Raw genomic sequence first — 20,949 nt, forward strand, 5'->3', positions numbered from 1 at the left:
GGTGTAAACAAGATGTGACACAGCAACAGCTGGGGCCCGAGATGCAGCCGTGGCAGCTGATGTGCAGATGGACAGTCAATAGATTGACCGGTTTGTGTTCAGGAGCACCAGGATTCCTCTGAGATGAGAACTTCAGGTAACATCACACTCGAAAGCTATTATAGAAACTATTTTTAATCAACTACTACATATTTTTTACTTTTCTGTACTACCCCAGGCTTTCACTGAAAGTCAGCTATAGAATCTAATTTTGCCTTTAACTTTTTGAGGCTGTGTCCCAGAATTTTAGAGGTATGAAAATAGATTAAAGTTCTGGACTATTTGGATTGGGATAGGTTTCCCATGCAATAGTCTGATTTAAGACCCTTTGTTTTTATTGTTTCAATGGCAGTTAATTGGTTAAATTGTTATTACAACTCAACTGGGCTGAATTGAATGTGTACTGGTCGCATCCCAACATGACCAATACAGCCCATCTGCATTCCCACTGTGCAATTTTTAAACGCTTTTTGAGACGGAAGAACAGACGAGCATTGGCAGCAAATTCAGTTTGTAAAAATTCATGTAATATGTAAAACCTTTTATATTTAGCTTCATATGCAAATGTGTGTGTCTATTGGATCTCCTCAATTCTGTTGTCATCTTGGTAAACAGCTTGTAGTGGGAGACTATTGCAGGGCCCCTAAAATGAAAGTGAAGAACAATAATCAGGGAATAAACATTTATGTGGTCTCTTAGCTCCCTCTACTGATGGCCTTATGTAACTGAAATATTTCCCACATAAACTGACAGACCAGTTGCTTTTAGATGTGGCAGTTAGTTTTAATAACTTTATTAGACATGACAATACATCTCAAACAGGCATAATACAGTATTCATAGCTACTCAAAGCTTATATTTCCATGTTATGTATTGACTCTGGTCACCTTTTCCAAGCATTTTCGAAAAGGTTTTCAAACGGCAAATGATTACCAATTTAAAAATCTGTTTTTTATTCAGCTGTGGATTTTTAGTCATGGATCCGTTTCGCATGAAAGAGCTATTGTGTGTTTTATCAGTGAGGAAAGACAGCCGGGCCTTTGAATAAAAATAGCATCAGGATTTGACGACTTTGGACTCTTGGCACTGGTTACAGCTTTGGCAAGTGCGTTTATTAGAGGTTTCAAATTCCAGGAATGTTGGGACACCATGCTGAAGTTTTGACAACTGCATGCATTATGTTAACCTCGTCACTGTTAATGACTCACGTTTGACCTTTATCTATCCATGTTATTTACATCGGCTGTTTGTGCTTTGCCATGGTGATGTCTTACCAGGTTTCCAAATAAAAGACTCAAATTCTTCATGCCATTGTATGAGTAGAAGGCTGAGCTAAATCAAAGGCCTATAAAAGTACTTGCATCCCTTGTGAGTTTCGCCCTTTCATGGCTTTTCAACATTCAGTTATGGTCAATGTAATTTGGCTTTTTTGACAAGGATTTCTTTTTTTAAATGTGACTTTTTTTGGGTGATTAAAACTATTAAAGTTAAAATAGGTGATTGCATAAAGTCAGCATTTAGTAGATGTTCTTTTAGCCACAATTACAGCAATCTGCTGTGCACATCTGGACACTGCAATTTTATCCTATTCTTCTTGGCAAAATGTCAGATTGCACAGAGATTATGAGTGAACGGCTCCTTTCAAGTCCAGCCACAAATTCCTAATTGGATTGAGGTCTGGACTCTGACTTGACCTCTCCAGAACATTCACCTTGTTGTCTTTAAATAATTCCAGTGTAGCTTTGGCTCTGTGCATACAATGTATGGAATCACTGCAGACACATTCACTGCACCCAGATGGTCTCCATTTTACTAACTGTGTGAATACTTATGCAATCATTTGTTTTATATATTTAATTAATTTACTTATTTTGTAGAAATCCGTTTTCACTTTGACATGAAATAGTCTTTTCTTTTTTTGATAATTTCTTACCAAAAAGTGAAATTGCACTGACTGTGATTCAATGTTGAAAAGCAATAAAAGAAGAAAACATCTTTTCTTCTTTTATTGCCTTTTGGTCAACAGACAAAACTTTTGGAGACCTTTCAATGGTGCTTATTAACGTTATGTGGTATCTTACTAATCTTTTGATATGAATTCAGGTGAACTGCAATAATGAAGTTTATTAAAATCAAGATCACTAACAGCACTTCTGCAAAAGATGTTAAAACGTTACAGTGTTTTGCTGCAGGAGAGTGACACACCAATCAGCAGGCCAATGCCCAGGGCGTATGGTATCAGTGGATAATCAAAACTACATAGGAGGAAAAAATCTAAGAGAAAACCACCACAAGTGCCACAGCTAAACTGAAATGGTATCACCACAAGTCAACAGGCTAACTCCTACTGCACCTGCCACACCTGCAGCACTAAAAAGATAAGCAGGTTAGCTCTGTAGTCTACCAAGCACAAGAAATAATCAGTACACAATTCCACAAGTACCTTCAGGGTGGATTTAACCTGTAGATTACCTTAACAATCAAATACTACTAATTTAAACATGACTTTACTTGGGTTACCAATAAAGTGTGTAAACAGCAGCAATGGCAGGAATGAAGCTGACACCTGCACTTCATGCTTCTAACACCCTGATTGGTCAAAGTGTGCTTGTGTCCTGGTGTGACCTTCAGTGGAGAATGATTGAAAGAACCAATTCCACAAACTGGTAATGACTTCTGAGAAGAATGTGAAGTATGTGCTTTGCAATGGATGAACTAGACAAGCAGTTATGCGCTTAACATTAGCTAAATCTCCTTTTCCCACGGCTGACAGCTTCGAAGGCTTCCCCCCCCCCCAAGTCTTTAAAGAAGCTAAAACTAATATCTCACCCACTAATTAGCATGAAACGAGGCATTATTGCACAAATACTAAAGCTGGTCAAACGATTGCTAAATGATTAGAAACGACTAGCCTCCATTAATAGTAACATGTTTGAAAGAGGGCCGGCAAATTATTTTAGGTTTTCTTCCTTTTTCATTATTCCGTTACTTTGTAAAAAGCACTAATGTCACTGGCAGCAGCACAACTCCAGTGCATAATTCTACCACCACCATGCTTGAAGGTAGGGTTTAAAGACCCATTGTGGCCATATCGCTTAATTTTTATCCTATCCAACCACAGAACTTTCTTCCAGAAGCCTTTTCTTTGTCCGTGTGATCAGCAGCAAACTTCCGTCGAGCCTTATGGTGCTGTCTCTGGAGAAAGGGATTCCTTCTCGCATGACATCCTCTCAGCTCACAGTGATTTAAACAGACTTCACTGTGGACACTGACAGCTGTACTCCAGCAGCTTGTAATTTCTTGCAGACCTACCTTTGGTGATTTAAGGTTGACTGTTGATCATCCTGACCAAGTGTTTCTCAGAAGAAGGTGAAGGCGGTTTATGCTTTCTTCTTGTTCGTTGCAGTGACACAACTGCACCTTGCACTGTATTCTTACAAACAATTGTTTGTACAGATGATTTTGGGATCTGTCGTTGCTTTGAATTCTTGCTGGTAAAACAGGGATCATTTCTCTTGATCAACTGGAAATAAATTTATTAGATAATGTGTGTTTTTCTGGCAAGAAATTAGCCAAAGTATGGGTAGAATTTTTTAAAATTGAATTTCAAAGAAAGCAACACCAACATGCATGATTTTTTATTTTATTTCTTTTGTGACAGAAATGCGTGGCTGTAGGTGATTCCATGATAGAAAATTCTGAGTTATGGGAGTCATTGGAAAATCAAGACTGCAGTCTTTGCAAGTGTATGTAAGTGTGTTTGTTTACTTCTGTATGTAGGACATGGAATCTAACCAGAAGCAGAATGACTCACAGACGCTACATGTAAATATGAGCGGAATGATTCTCAGACAAAGTGTCGCTTAGCTGGAACATATTTAGAAAATTATTTTGTCTCTTTGAAAATTAGGGTTGAAGAGATTTATGGTGAATTGTGCTGGATAACTGGTCAATTATACATTCCTGACCAGTCTGACTGATCTGATATACTTAATTGAAAACTGTTCTAAAGTAAAAGTGCTTTTCAGTCATTTTATCAGCGTTGTATCTTCATGTTCCAATTCAGACTATGTGATACTCTGACAAAGTGATTTCTGTCTGCCAGTCCCTGCATCCCTGTGTGCTCATAGACTGAGAGTTTTTTTTACTGATAACCCAGTGTCTGCACTGAACAACATGAAGGGCACGACCAGAATCTTGTCTTGGAATAGTTTTATGTTGTTGTACAGTATGTTTTCAGAAGCTTTGGGGCACTGTGAAAGGGTGTATATGCTATTTCCCTAAGTATCAGTGCCTTACACATCACTTTACCTGCTAAATGTTGTGGTGGTTTTATGTCATGTAATCAGGGCAGCTCTGTGGGATGTCTCTGGTCAACTGAAGCTGATCATCTTTTTCTTTCTTTGTGATTCCACATCTTTCTCTAGATACATCTTTCCACTGATTTGGTTTGGACGTAAAGGCAAGTTTTTCCTGAGTGCCTCTCCACCCCCACAGCTCAACCTGACAGACGATGCCTGTAAGCACGACTCTAACAAAAAGCGACAAGGTGGTGGATCAGCAAAAGTAAGAGAAATCATCATTTTTTGTCGTGTGATACTTTGAGATGCATGCACATTTAGCTATTAGGTTATATCCAAGGTCCCTATGCTTGGAAACCCAGGCATCAAAAAGTTTGCTCTTTAGACCCTGTATTTGGTGATTACACATCACCACAAAGTACATCATTATACTGAGCAGCCACAATAATAAAACCACAGACAGGAAAAGTCATTAATGTTGATCATGCCGTTACAGTGCAATGTCAGCTCTTAAATGGTATTTTATTATTGAAATCCACAAGAAATTACAGGCAATGCAAAATCTACGTTTACCATGAGGGTAATCTACAATCTTCTTACCTCATGGGACCGACTACCAGTGCAATGTTTTCAGCTTAAATGTACACACGTGCCTATAAATGAAGACCCCTCTATTTTTACCATAGGCTTTAAATAAAAGATTTGCACTGGATTTGCCCAGCTGCACATCCTGACGGTGGCGAAAGGTTGGAATACTGGTAGGCAGTTGGAAACAAACCACTGGTGAGAAAATGTACAGCAAAAGGACAGTTATGAAAAACCGAAATGCATTCCATGCATTCCATCAGCCAGGACTTCTCAGTATGGGCAGAAATGTGAAACTACATGAAACCACAGTTCTACTATTTCATTTAGAAGACGCCTTTATCCAAACCATCTGAGAGTAGATACAACACAAGCAAGGTTCTAGTCCGGATAAAACAACCTGGATAAGTGGCATAAAACAAAGTTATATTTTAATTTACAATGACTTGAATCATTGAAATAACTCTATTCCAATCCACTAAACCAAATGTTGTCATGTGAAATTGAGTTCTTTTGATCTGAATTTGTATTTGACCCTCACTGAAAAATCATCTCTACATTCAGTTTTCGCAATTTCAGTTCATGAAATTCAAATTCTCTCACACTGTGCCACACATCCGGATCATTGAAGAAGAGGAACTGTGAGCAGATCAGCAACGTTCGACCAGCAGATCAACACTTTGCCAGCTGATCCTGTAGAACAGGTCAGGCTGCAGCATTCTGCAGCACACTGGCATTCTGCTTTAGGAGAAAACTGCTCCGACGTGTTTGTATTTCTCTTTATCAGTTACAATCGTTGTGGGTATGGCTAAATTAAGACTTCTGCTGTGAAACAGTCACAGAAAAGTCATCTGATCTGTCCAGTAACTTATTGAATTGAATTATTGCGTGTCAAGAAGAAAATGGCATATTTTACAATATTCTGTGGAGGCATTCACACATTACTGGCTATATCAATTCATCAGAGTACAACAGGGATGTGTTAAATAATTCTCATTCAAACATTTGCCTTTATTCTGTGTTTACTGCTATCTATAAAAATCCATCTCTTTAATTTTTTTTTCCCGAACCCTATGGTGCTCAAAACAATTTAACAGAAAAGCAGCAAATCCCTTATTACTCCAAGCTGAAACCAACTGATGTTTAGAATGTGAAATTTTAAAAAAATTAAGATGTCAGGAGAACTATTGAGACTGTTAAATGTGTATATAAGAAACAGGAAATGGCATCAAAGTTTAACACTCTCCACAGAGGCCAAGAGTAACAATAAATATCACAGAAATATCTGGACTTCAAAACATGACTATTTTGAGATAGCATGCATTTTTTTCATGTGAGAGTGATTTAATGTGATGTTTTTAACATTAACTTCGATCCATTATACATTAACAGAAAACACTGCAGGCTGACTAGAAATACATAGACTTTGTTCTTTCTTTCACCAATTCTTCGTTCACTTGAATATTAAGAAAAAGGCCTGAACTACAAGTGGATGAGTTCTACACATGCTTTAGTAATCACAGAAATAAAGAAAAAGAATTGTCCAAAAGAGTTCCAGTTGATTTTGAAGCTTCTGCCACAAACCTGTGAGTGAGATCTGCCCTGCTACCCCAGTTTTACATAACAATGTTCTCAAGCACAAGTCTTTGCAAGTCTTGCCAATACCTATTTATAATCGTGTTTAACTGAGCTCATATGCTACAACAAGTTGAATTCAATATTTTTTTTCTAAAACAACTTCCTGATATGGAAACTGAGGAATTTATTTTTGCCTTACAGTAAACAATGCTAATAAGTGCTATGAATTTCCACAGACTTACAGAGTGTGATCTTTATTATTTAGCTTCTATAAATGTTCATGAAGGACTTGGATTGTACCAACAATTATTTTCCCGTGTCTGCTTAAATGGTGCAACAGCAAACAGGATGAACGATGATGATGATGATGATGATGATGATGATGATGATGATGATGGTGTCCATTATCCAACAGAATGTTTTACCTTTATGTTCTTGGTGTTGGGATCTTTGAAATGAGCGCTTCCAAGACGAGATAATGTGTTCCAGGCATTCCTTGTTCATCCTGCCGCATCATGGTCACCTACAGAAGAAGTGTGGATAAACTACATGTACAGTGACTTTCCAGTAACTCCTATAACTCTTAATTTTTTCACGATGAAATTGTTGAAATACGTATCTTTGTCGCAAACAGCAATCATGCATTTTTGGTTCTTTCATAGATTTATTATAGGTCTTATGGCAATATAACAAAATATGCTGGGTGAAAATTATACATACAACAACTTGAAGGGTCAGTTTTGGTGATGTAAAAAGCCACATTAATCAAATTCGCATAACGAAGAGGGACGATTACCTCCACATTCTTAAGGAAAACCTCAAATCTTCAGCCAGAAGGTTGGTCTTGGATGCAGTTAGATGTTCCAACAAGAAAATGACCTCAAGCACACATTAAAAATGGTAAGGAGATAGTTAAATCCAGCTTAGCTTTAGTCTGACCTCCCAAAATCCTTACTGAAATCCCATCAAGAACCTGTGAATTGCGCCAAAGAAGCAAGTCATGGCCAGAAAGCCAACAAATTCAGCTGAACTGCAAAAATTATGTCAAGAGGAGGGTTAAAGATACGACCACAACCTTGTGGACGGCAACCAAAAGTGCCTAGTTGAGGTGAAAATGGCCAAGGGACGTTTAACCAAATATCAGCATTGCTTTACGTATGTTTTTGACTCAGCAGATTGTTTTATATTTCCAGAAGACAAATAAAATCTATAAAAGAACTGAAAATGCATGATTGCTTTTTGCGACAAAGACGCAACGATTTCTTTTTTAACAATTCTGACAAGAGCTGTGAGAGTCAATAGAAACTCTAGACTGCCGTGATATATGGGATCTTTACAATGTATGTAAACCTTTATTGACGACTGTAGTTGTTATCACCAGTGTTTTCGTCAACTGTCTTAGCAATGGCCAACGTGATATTAATGCTTTAGATTTTTTTCTCTCACAGGATGTGGGCTGTGCAAACTAATTTTGTGAACAAGGTTTCAATAATTGTGTGAATGACATTTACATAACACATCCCTGCACTGCTCGGATTAATTCATATAACTGGTTGTGTGTGAATGACACTCCAGACTATTGTAATTAAGTTTTGAGCAGTTTCTCTTCGGTTAAAACTGAGATCTACGGGGATGTTGTTGTATCAGTTTCAGGTGCTCTTTTTAAAAAAAATAGCAGCAAGGTGGTGGATCCAGGTGTTACTGCCTGTAAATATGTGCAAACACGCAGATTATACTGCTTTTCTGGGGGAAGGTAACATTGCTACTGTTCCAACTCCTCCCCTCTCATAGGCCCAACAGGACACTGAACACCAAAACATCCGGAGGCAATTACAGTTTCTTCCCACAAGACAAACATTTAAATCATTCTAACAACCACAACAACTCTTCTTGAATTCTAACTCTAAGCCACTGTATATTCTGTTTATCACATACCTGTTTATATTTCATCCCTCGTCTCTGTTCTGTTGCACTACTGATGGATATAAGGTCTCAGTAACTCTGTATTGATTTCTAACATCTGTATTTTGCACTTAATTTTGATTTACTTAACCCTCCTGTTGTCTTCATTTACGGGCACCAAAAAATATTGTTTCTTTGTCTGAAAAAAATCCAAAAATTCAGAGAAAAAAATTCCCCAAATTTCTGAAAATTTGCAAAATCTTTAGGAAGAAAATTCCAATAATTCCTTAAAAGTTTACCTTAAAAGTTTTATTTAAAAAATTCTAAAAATCCCCAAATTTGACAAGAAAATTCTTGTAAATATCTTTGAAAAAATTAGTAAAAACCTTCCAAAGAAATCCTAAAAATGTGTAAATTGATTACATATATATCAATAAAACTTCTAATATTTTCTTTAAGAACATTCAGAAAAAAAATCAACCAAAATCCAGCGAATTTCACTGGATTTTGGTTTTTTTTTTGTGAATGTTGTGAATGTTCTGTATGTGTATGTGTATATATATATATATATATATATATATATATATATATATATATATATATATATATATATATATATATATATATATATATATATATATATATATATATATATATATATATATATACATACATACATACATACATACATACATACATACATACATATATGTGTGTGTGTGTGTGTGTGTGTGTATAAAACAGAGAAAACACAATAACTCTCAATTATGTGTTGAGGTAAACATTGAGACTTCTGGGTCCCCTTTAAAAACATAAATTGAAGCATGTCAGTAAAAGTCTAATATGTACTAAACATGCAAACCCAAGACACATCCGGCTGTATCGGAAAACCCCTGCTTTTAATGAATTTGACACTTATCGTGTGTTTAGGATATTCGTGGCAGCGCCTCCCTACAGCTGCTACATTATTGGCTGAGTCTCAGTTTTACATGATGTTCGCGAACTCGTCATGTCGTCAAATAAGGCATGCGGTAGTCCCTCTGTGTCCCTCCGTGTCCTGATGTGTCCGGACTTTACAGTCGGAGAATAACCGGCTGAACTGATGCCAAAGCAGCTATGGAGGTGACAAAGACAGACAGCAAACACAATCCGCTGGCAAGTGCCAGGATTCTCTCCCGGATATTTTTGTGGTAAGTGTTTACCGTCACGCCGCGGACTGGTCCGGAGGGGCAGCGTGGATGTCATGTCATGAAACTGACAAATCCAAACAGTGGCGGTTCTAGATCAGTTTAGTAGGGGGCCAGGCTCGGGTCAGTTGTTTTGTCAAAAGAAAACAGACAGTGCGGAAGCTTTTAATTTGTTTGTACAGTATTTAAAGTCATCAGAGGCACGCATGCGCAGTTATTTCTTTCAGTGACGTTCAGTAACTTTATTTTTTTTTGCATTATTTGTTATATACATCTGTTTCTGTAACTTACAGTTACAATCTAATCAAATTAATAATTATTATCTAATTACCATTATCAAATTCCAGTATTTAAGACAAAATAAAGCCACACTTCAGATGAAGCAACACTACAGGGCTCAATGAACATTACATACCCCACTGCACTCTACTGCATCCCAGTCTGTAGTTTCCATTATGGAATATGACCTCACTGCAACAGTATTCTATGTTTTTTTTTTGTGATTTTTGACATAGTCACCCAGATGTGAAGGAGAAGAGCTTGTCTACCTCTGGGACAGCTTTGACTGTATTTAGGCAGCTGTTATTGCAAAGGACGTAAAAAGAATATTTGTTTTTAGGTTCTAATTTGGACCTCACCAGAGATGCTCTGGGGAGATTTATCACTGAACAAGTCCTGGCTAGTATATTGTAACACCAAATTGCCGCTGTAATTGCAGTTATAGCTCGATCTCAATTAATTCTAATCACAGCACAGCAGGCCAAAGTGTCTTAGAGCCACAATTTTGCTGTAAGAAATTGATACCACTCATGACGGCAGGACTGTCATGTGCTTCGCCTTCAAGGTTGTTTTTGTATTCAAGGACCATGACTTCCCCACACGTGAATTATTTTCTCAGTAAGCCCCATTGAATCTAGCCTCTCAGCAGATTCAAAGTGGAGGGAACTCTCATGGATAGCTGCATGGGATTACCTGAGTACAAGAGAAATCTTCTGCCATGTTGCTCAAGACTTTTCTGTTTTTCAGTTTGCTTGTAGTTTAAGTTTAAACCATATCTGCCGAAAAATAGAGAGCATCATTTGGAATGGTTTTACTTGTGTACTTTGACTTATGAATTGAAATCAAGATTTTTTTCAGCAGTTGTCTCCTGAACTGAACTGAAATCCCATGTATTATGTGAATGTGGACTCATAGTGTCCTCTTTGGACAACGGTTTGCATGACAGTAAGTAGCAGCACTTCCCCTGTTCCTTGTCGTTTTTTTACTTTCCAAAATTTTGCTTGACCGGTTCATGTTCCTTCCATTGTGATTATCCCTCCATGTAATCATTACCTGTCTGGGCCATTAGTTATTAAATTCAGATGGTGCGTTAGATGCTGCTTTTGTGCCAATAGAAGGGTAAAAATGTCTGCAGGCTTAACAGAAATTCCAAGGATTTTGTTTTCATTGGCATTACATAAGTGTATGTAACCGTGCTCAGTCACACTCTGTCACTGGCTGCTTCAGAACCCCTCGACTCTGCGTTGTGTTTATTTTATAAAGAAGTTGGAAGGCGGAAATGTCTTCTCTGTGCCGTTTATCGTATCATCTGGTACATATAAGAAAACACTGTGGCCAGCGGGCTCAGGAGTCTCGTGCACAGCACACTCATGCACGCCTCTCAGGAAATGACAGTGGATTTTACACAGTGATACAATATTAAAACAAAGTAATAAAGCGCAAGGTGTACCTGGGAAATATAAGAAAACACTGGTCCGCAGGCTCAGGCATCTCGTGCACAGTACGCTATAAAGGGAGCAGCATGACATTTTGGCTAATGCTTGTTAGATAGCTAGCTTACAGAGTGCTTCAAACTCCCCATACACATTTTTAAACAAATAAAAACATGAAATATATGTCAAGACACTCCAACGAACATCCGAGTAGATCATAGAACACATACACTCATAAAATATAGAAAAGAACATCAAAACAGATAACCATTTATGCCTTTCTCGTGCACGCCTCTCAGGAACTGACCGTGTATCACCAATGCCAGTTGCATACTTTAACCCCAAAGAAGGTGCTATTGAACCAACAATAATGCATTCAACGAAATTACAGCAAGTGGAATTATTTACCATATATACACTTTTACATGTAGAATGGCATTATTTGGCCTTAAGTATAAGTGGCATCACCTCAAGATCGCTGTTTGGTTCCTTCACTGAAAATGTTACTCTAGTAAATAATTAAATCATTGTTTGAACAAGTATTTTCAGTTTTACTGGTCCTTGACACTTCTGGTTATAATTTTGCCATAGTTGTTGCCTCTATGGCCCTGGCTATTTGTTTCAAGCCCTAAGCAGACATCGATCTCTCTCCCATAAACCAACCAACCCACCTCTGGAGACCAGATATGACATTCTGCCTTCGGTTTTATTTATACTGTATATACATACCAGGTTTCCATTTACCTTGCATGCAACAGTCACCACTTTACTGTTACCATAAACTACACTTGTTTCAGACCAAGTGTGTGGAGGAAAACATGAGCAAATGGTCTGAATACAAAAGCGATTGCTATTTTATCCAACTTGTTTGATACACACTGATTCACCCAGACAAGTTCAACAAAAATAATGATAATATGCTGCACTGCCTACGTTAATAACACAAGGATCCAATTAATTTGTACGACATTTTTTCTTCTAATCATGAAGCATCAAAATGTTTACCTTTGCCAAGTAGTATTCATTTTTGTGAACCTAATGAGTTCTCACCTTGACATTAGACTTAATCTAAGGTAAAGTGGGTCCATTGTCAAGGGCCAGAAGCAGCGTCTTTAGCTCAAACACGGCTGGTTTTAACAACAACTAGCAATAAGAAAACTGACACCAGTGTTTTTTGTTTTCTGCTGGTATGTTGTAATTTGTCCATACTTACTGTTTTTGTCAGTAAAGCCCTTTTCAGTAATGCACTCTCTTCCTTTAGGCTGAATGTGACAGCAGCATATCGGAATGCTCGCCTTGTTGGCTTTCTGTAAATTATGTACTACCACTGTTATTAAGTTAGACCTAGTGAAGGCTTTTGTCACATTTCCAAAAACCACAACACACCTTTGTCACTCACTTTGCCCAACAGTTACCATGAGGCTAAAAAATTAGACGTCAAAAATAATAAAACTTTACTGCCATAATGCTGACACTAATGGCTTAGGTTATTGATATTCGCCAGTAATTAATGTTTGTTTGTTTGTTTTTTAGCTATTTTGCTTTTTTTTTTTTTTTTTTTTTTTTTTACTTTTTATTTATAACATTTTTTGAAAGGAACATTTACAGAACAAGGAACACGGGAACCATATTCCCAACATCAACAAGAATAATGATGGCAAAAAAAGAGAACTGAAATAAATAAAATAATAACACACATACACACATATATATACATATATACATACATATACACACACAAATACATATATGCATATATGGATACATACACATACAAAGACACATATGCACTTAAAAATGAATATATAAATTTAAAAAAGGAATAATAGTAAAGTAAGTGAGGGTCTCGGAATGAATTATGAGTCTGTGCATCACAATAACGGCATTACAGTGAAAATAGTTGTTAATGTTTATATTTCAGCAGCTACATACATACACCATTTTCTCCATCATTTTTCACCCTGATTTTTTCGAGTCTTATAAAGTAGGTCTTTTGCTCTAGAGTATGCAGGTGCTTAACAATGCTGACAAAGAGGGCTGTGGTAGGGCAATTTTTTCTGGAGCCAATATTTTGTGATGGTTTTTTTACTTGCTGCCAGCAAAATCTTAAGGAGGTAAGCATCATCCCAAGATAAAGAGTTATAAATGTCATGCTAATATTAAAACCTGGGACTTTTGATATAATTCCTGACACCTGACTCCAATAGACCTGGATAATGGGGCAAGACCAAAATATATGAGTGTGATCAGCTGTGACCTCTCCACATTCCCTGCAGCAGTTATGTTGGATGTCAGTTTGTTTTGATTTTTGTTTAGGGGTGATAAAGAATCGCATTAGGTTCTTCCAACAAAAGTCCCTCCAAGTCTTCGAGTTGGTGGAGGATACCTGTGTTTTCCAGGCACTCAGCCACATGTCCTGTGTTATTTCTATGTTCAGCTCTCTCGCCCATCTTCGCTTCACATAGTCCGTGGTGTCCATCTGTCAGTAATTAATGTTGTCCTTGTTTTTTCCCCCACAAGACGTTAACAGAAGCCGAAGTTGCTTGAAGGAAATTTTCTGGAAATCATTAATTAGCTTCAGCATCAGACAGCAGCAGGATCCATATGAGTGTCTTGACAGCAAGATGGTACATATTAATAATTATGAATTATCCATGACACAGACTGATTGCTCTCTGTGCCAGAATCTAGTAACAAGTCACACTGTGTGCTTCTTTTTACGTCATCTGTGTAGATTCTCAGTCATCCAGGTCATGGTAATCCTAACAGCTCCAGCTAAAAGCAACTGGACTTCTTTTTTAGGTTCTTGAAGATGTTTCACCTTTTGTACAAGAGCCTTCATCGGTTCGAACTGACTGATGGAGAATTTCAGATGTACTGGGTGTTACTGGGTCCAAAGTTAGGTTTGAGAGAGGAGTGAAGGAAGCCATGTATGTCAACAGCCATTTCTAAACAGAGGAGGAGGTATGTGGCAACATCTGGCTTTAGAGAGATGTTACACTACTCCAGATCTCCAGACTAAGAGGCACAGCAAACCTCCTAACAATAGCCAACAGTAGCACCTTCAACAAAATAAGTTCCAGCTGTGTGATTGAATCATTGCGGCGTCTCTGCATAACAGGCAGATTAGGCATTCTTGTGGAAGATTGCAGTAGTGTCTGCTACCTCACCTTCAGAACAAAGGTCCCCCAATCATGAGAGCTTCTCTGCTTACCAAATCCTCTCGTCAGTCCCGCGCTGTAAACCGTGACTGACTGCATCTCAGCCAAAGTAGTGTATTTACCTGGTCATTCTCCACATCGGTCAGCTAGAACTAGAGAAGCCTTTAGAATGAAGTGTACAAGTCTTCAAGAACCTCAAAGAGAAGTCCATTAGCTTTTCACTGAAGCTGTTAGGATGTTCTTACCATCAGTCAGGCGACCTGTTACACTCTAAATACCTGTCAGGATCCAGAGAGTTGTGCACGGAGCGCCAGCAGTCACTGCATAAATTGGCTGCAGTCATAAATGATCAGGATCCAACAACAGCTTACACTATGTACTTTTCTTTTGTCGCACAGTAAATTTTTCAGCTGCAGCTAAATCATTTCAACAGCTGTCCTCAGTCCTGAGCTTCATCACAGCTGTTGGGATTTGTAAAGTTGTGGTAAGACACGTGGACGGATTTTTCAGTATTGAGGAAAGTAGGTATTTGAGCTTTTTAGTTGAATTTTTTTCTGTTACTGCACAATTATGTCATATGCTGTTATGTGTGGCTGGCTGCTGTGTCTCTCCTCGCTCTCTCTGATCTCCCTCCTCCCTTTACCTGTGTAATTGCAGCACACCTGAGTGCTGTTAGCATTTAGGAAGGAGGAGGGTATTGAGGGAGGCAGGAGAGAGCAGCAGTCAAAGCAGAGATTGAAGCACCACCAAGCTACACATCCTCCTGGACAAACACATGAGGGGTTTTATTGTGTTTATAAACTTTCCATTTGTGAGTAACATTGAGTTTGTTTCAGGTACTTTGGCTATTCCCTCCCCACACATGTTTAGATTGCTGGGTTTTGTTGTTTTAGTTTGGCTGTAGTTGCTGGTAGTCCTATTTTCGCTGTTTTTCTTTTGTAGTATTAATTTGTGGTTAGGAAGTTTAGTACGGGGTGGTGACTGGTCTGAGAGCCCATTGCAGGGTTAGCCACGTTCATCACCCCTCTTTTGTTTCTTTTGGCCAGCAGCTACAGCCCTTTTACTTTCACCATTATTTTCACCTTGGTTAGTTGAATTATTTGTAAATAAAGTTGGGTTTTTCCCCATTCTCACCTTACCCGCCGTGTCTGTCTAGTTTATATGTTGCCGGTCTCTTTGTTTGTTCGAGCCTTGTTAACTTTAAAGAGGCCGTAACATATGCATCACTTGGTTTACTGTCCTCTTGCAAATGCCAAATATCGCATGCATATCATGACTCCCTCTATCACTGTGATGGGTATGACTGAAGCTGTGAGCAACATAAATGAAAAGTGACCTAAGTCTGAGTGGCAAAATGCAGAAGTCATTTTAATGGATTGATGCAGCCAGCTGTGTTACGGATCCCATATCTGAAAAGGGTTTGCCTCTCTGTTTCAGCTGGTTAACACCCTTACTGCACCTTGGCCCAAAAAGGAGGCTTGAGGAAAGTGACATGTACAGCGTTCTTCCAGAGGATCGGTCTGAAACCCTGGGAATGGAGCTGCAGAGGTACTTCATTAGTGTGATGCATTATTTGGCCAAATGTCTAGTAAGACACAAAAAGGTTTTGGTTATGACATTTGTTTGTACAGATTGTGACTTGTTTAAGTGAAGACGGCACAATTGTATTTCTAGTTAAGTTGATAAATAGGTGCTTACACACATTGCGTCCATTATGATGTTTCCATGATAGATGGTGCACCAGACGTTTTCAGGAATCAAGTTAATGTTACAGTTTTTCGATGCATGTGAAGTTCAGCCGACAATGAAGTCATTATTGGAAATGACTGCCATTCTGTTAACCAGCCACTATTTGTAACATCAGTGTCCTGCCATTGTGGCTCCTCATAACTGTACTGCAATGTTTTCAAGTACACGGTGTGCGACTGTCAATTGTTTTATTGGTAATGCTCATCAGATTATCTTGACTAATACTGACCTGCTTCTAGACGCCCACGTTGTGTCTAAATTGACATAAAATGACATCTGCTTGACTCCTGTATCAAGTAACTGACATAATTTATACTTTGTACTTTTAATCTTGATATCAATTTATACTTAAGGAATTCTGCCACTGCATTTAATACACTTTTGGTGAAATTCCGAATGGACTTTAAAGAGTTTTCACTGCTTAATCTTGCCCTGAACAAAAGTAGTTTTTCTGATTTCCTATCTTACCCTCATGAGGGATATTGTGCTCTGATGGTTCTAATATTTCACGACTGAATTGACATACTTTTATGTGTTTGTCCATGCAGATTTTGGGACCATGAAGTTAAAAAGGCAACAAAGGAACTTGAGAAGCCAAAACTCACCAGAGTTCTTATTAAGTGCTATGGGAAATCCTATGCATTAGCTGGGCTGTTTGTGTTTTCACTTGTAAGTTTTGGGCAGTTAAAGCTTCCTTAATATTTTGTCACATTCATTGATTGTAATGAAATCATCAGAGGTTTGTTAGCCTACCCAGATATATTGTATTTGTTCATCTTACATTCTCTGATAAGGTTTTTCTTATTGACGAGTTGTAGTATGTTTTTGAGAATACTAGCAGCTAGAGTTTAGTGTAACTACTAGTTCAGCATTTGTGATTCAACATTTTCCATATCTAATGTTTGCAACCAATGAATTTGAGATTGTCTGCATACTCTATTATGAATTTTTGTTTGCTGTCTTTGTCATAAAGGAGGCAATAAAAGTGATCCAGCCACTTCTTCTGGGGAAAATAATCCTGTACTTTGAGAATGATCATCCAGACGACCAGAGAAGTCTTTACATGGCATATGGTTATGCTGCTGCGATGTCCATCTCCACGTTTGCTCTCGCTATTCTCCAACATCTCTACTTCTATCACGTCCAAAGAACAGGCATGAAGATTAGAGTGGCCATGTGCCACATGATTTACAGAAAGGTCAGTGAAGATTTTGCAGATTTGTAGCAGAAATGCAGATTTTATTTGACTGTCTTTAGAGATTTGCTGTGAACTCTTCAGTTCTGCTCAGCAGACAAGTGAAATGTCTCTCGTCAGGCTCTTGGTCTCAACTGTGAATCCATGGGACGAACAACCACTGGACAAATAGTGAACCTCCTTTCAAATGATGTCAATCGTTTTGATGAGGTGAAGTAATGCAATCATGCTAGAACACAACAGAGAAAATGTAAAAAATGGAGCAAACTGAAAGTTAGAGATTTTAAAGTGCTAGATCACAATACTACAAAGTTGATGTAGACTTAAATTTTAAAAACCTTTTATTATCAGAGTTTTCATAGAGATTTAATATTTATTAGGTACTATCTAAGAATAGTTATATGAACATTATCTATCCCCTCAGACCTTTAGTATGTATGTTTCTCTGTTCCAGGCTCACTGTGTATGACTGTCTGATGCATCATTAATTTGACTGAATGTTTGAACCAAATTGTGTCCTGCACCATCAGATATAACACATTTTACTGAATTTTGTGAAAAATGAAGCAGGTTTGCACTGTTCCTACAGAATATTTGCTGTCAGCATTAATCAGTGTTTCTACAGGTTACAGCCAATCTGCACTACCTGTGGGTGGGCCCTCTACAAGCAGTAGTCATCATCGTTCTCCTTTGGGAAGAGATCGGCCCATCATGTCTAGCAGGTGTGGCAGTCATTGCACTCATGATGCCTCTACAGACTTGGTTTGGAAAACTGTTTGGTATCTTCAGGTGAGAAACAAGATAACTGAATTCTAATAGATTTTTACAATATGGGACATTTAATTTACTCAGCATTTTTCTTGTTTGGTGACTTGTGTAAATGTAGTATTGGATTTTTTTTCCAAACATTGTGAAAAATAGAACAGCAATAACTTTTTTGCAGGAGCAAAACAGCGGTTCTTACTGACAGTAGAATCCGTATCATGAACGAAGTGGTGTCTGGCATCAGGATCATCAAGATGTATGCCTGGGAGAAACCCTTCTCAGCTCTGGTTGCTGAAGTGAGACGGTAAGCATGGAAACTATCTTTAGTAAGGAACAGACGAACTTTGTTAGTATGTTAGCAGGAATAAAATGGGGATTTGTTGGTTCTTCATTTTTACAGGAAAATATATTGATATTCACGGTGTAATTAAGAACAAATGACATAAGAACGGAGAGTGGAAACCTAAATTTTTAACCCACTTATGGGTATATTTAAAATCGCACCAAGAAAAACTGAAATCATAGGTTGATCCAACTTGCATGAATTTCTGTTCAACAACCCATAATGTGGCTCAGCAACATCTGGGCATGCTTCTGATGAGATGGAGGATGGCATCATGGAGGATCTTGTTCTGGTGGATCTGTTCCCAGAGCTAGATCAGGCCATCAATTGGTGGCAAAAGCATAAATCCATGAGGCGGTAATTGTAGAATATGTGGTAATAAATTGTTAGTTAAAATAGGGTGTAGATGATTTGCTGCCGTTTCCCAGCAGTCTGCAGTGTGGATTTTGTGCTTGATACGAGGGTCAGCCAATTGTCAGTATTTTGAGAACATGAACCCTTTGGGATCATTAACTTCTCAGAGCTGTCTAACGCACTGTTTCTTCTCATTATTCTCCTGTGTTTACTCTTTCAGCCTTGCATTTTTTATGATCTGAAGCTGGATTTGGAAAACACAAGAGAGAGACAATAGAAGTCATTAATCATGCTTTGTTTAAACAACTTGATCTTGGAGAGCAGCTTAGATTTTGCTTTCCAAGCATCCTCTCTCTGTGTTACCGCTAATCCTTTCTGCTGTTTGCCCTGTACTTTGTACATCAATTATAGTCCATATAGTTCTCAGTAAAGACATCCCAAGGCTCTTCCTGAGAAAACCTCCTCAAAATCAATCCTGCTGATAATCATTAACCCCGCGTAGACCCAGATTCAGTTATACCAAATAGCCAAAACCTTTTACAGAAGAAATAGTTATATTGGTTTCCTCAACACTCAGATGCAGCAGCTTTTTTTAGTAGTTACTATTTAAAACACACTCAACATTAACATATAAACAGGCAATAAAGAAGTCAATAAAGATCGACCTACTTATATGCAATAACTGATACCTCATCCTCTTATATATATTCTTCTGAACTTTCCCCACTGTGGGATCAATAAAGCTTATTTTATCTTATCTTTAGGTTGTGGTTCTGTTTATGTAAACTGCTGTTGACGCTTTGTAGACCTGAGCATATAGATGTTAAAGAGGGTGGGACCAAGGACAGACCCCTGAGGGACCCCACAGGTGACAAAGTGGGGCCTTGACTTGGCTTCCCCCAGGACCACTTACTCAGCTCTACCTGCCAGGAATGATTTGAACCAGTCTAGCACAGTACCAGACAGACCAATATTGCATTGCAGTCGGTGGAGAAGGATGTTGTGATCAGCTGTATCAAAGGCAGTCGTTAAGTCCCAAAGAATGAGAAGTGATGGAGAGCCCTGGTCAGAGGCCACCAGAATGTCATTGGTGACCCTGACCAGGGCTGTCTCTGTACTGTGGGCTAAAAGGAAACCGGACTGGAATTTCTTGTATAGTGAGTATGTGGATAAATGATCGTGGAGCTGGCCAGCTACAGCCTTCTCCAGAACCTTCGAAAGGAATGGAAGGTTCAAGATAGGTCTGTAGCTGGCCAGGTCTTCAGGATTAAGATTGTGTTTTTTGAGATGGGGTTTGATCAGAGCCGTTTTGAGAGTGGGTGGAACATGACCAGATCGGAGTGAACAGTTTATAATTGTGGTAATGATGGGGCTGAGTGCTGAAGTGTTGCATTTTATCAGAAAGGTAGGGAGTGGGTCTAGAGCACAGGTTGATGGTTTCATTTGACGAAGCACTGATTCAATCTCCTCCACCTCCACAAAATCTGCAAAGCTGTGGTCAGGAGTAACAGATGCTAAGGGCATGCGGGTAGTTGGAGTAAGAGGACCACGAATGTTGTCCACTTTGAGTGAGAAAAAGTCACAAAATTTATTGCACTGATCCTCTGTTGCACAAATAACTGAGGATGTTCTGGGTTTTAGGAGATAATTTATGGTTGTGAAGAGTTGTTTTGAGTTTCCCCGAGTTTCTATTGATTATATTGAGGATAATGAGGATGTTGGCAGTTCCATTGGCACAGATAATGAGAGCAAGGCAAGCACAACTTCTCTTTGACCCTTTATGCAACTTCCTTATTGTCAATATTTAAGCCACGGTTGCTGAGTGCTTGGTAATAAGTGACAGATGTGGGAGCTTACACATGACTTACCTTCTAAAAAGCTAATTGGAAATTGTGTACCTGAAGGAATGTGGTGTCACTGAGTCCATGGTGAAATGTTTCGTCTTTCTTGAACAAAGTTTTACAGAATTTTTAGATATTTGTACAGAAAATGAATACAAGCAACTGGCTTCATCTTTATCGAATGCTGTGGACTTTGAAATAGGAAATATATATGCTTGGAATAAGAATCTTCTTGTG

The 20,949-nt window shown here is 38.4% G+C and overlaps 1 protein-coding gene across 2 annotated transcripts in view; it reads left to right on the forward strand.

Annotated features, from left to right (window-relative positions):
• LOC111566547 (ATP-binding cassette sub-family C member 4-like) overlaps nt 1-20,949 on the forward strand; it is a 37,406-nt gene continuing 16,457 nt past the window's right edge. The window contains exons 1-9 of one of the 2 annotated variants that reach the window (XM_023267200.3): nt 1-136; nt 3,701-3,789; nt 4,467-4,605; nt 15,903-16,013; nt 16,763-16,883; nt 17,188-17,412; nt 17,530-17,619; nt 18,035-18,198; nt 18,353-18,478. In XM_023267200.3, the coding sequence (XP_023122968.2) occupies nt 4,553-4,605; nt 15,903-16,013; nt 16,763-16,883; nt 17,188-17,412; nt 17,530-17,619; nt 18,035-18,198; nt 18,353-18,478 (890 nt within the window). In that variant the 5' untranslated portion in view covers nt 1-136; nt 3,701-3,789; nt 4,467-4,552. Of the gene's footprint in view, nt 137-3,700; nt 3,790-4,466; nt 4,606-9,402; nt 9,596-15,902; nt 16,014-16,762; nt 16,884-17,187; nt 17,413-17,529; nt 17,620-18,034; nt 18,199-18,352; nt 18,479-20,949 lie in introns of those variants that run through there. The other variant, XM_023267199.3, reaches the window with a different exon arrangement.

Source organism: Amphiprion ocellaris, chromosome 24 (assembly GCF_022539595.1).
Source record: "Amphiprion ocellaris isolate individual 3 ecotype Okinawa chromosome 24, ASM2253959v1, whole genome shotgun sequence".
Lineage (NCBI taxonomy): Eukaryota > Metazoa > Chordata > Actinopteri > Pomacentridae > Amphiprion > Amphiprion ocellaris.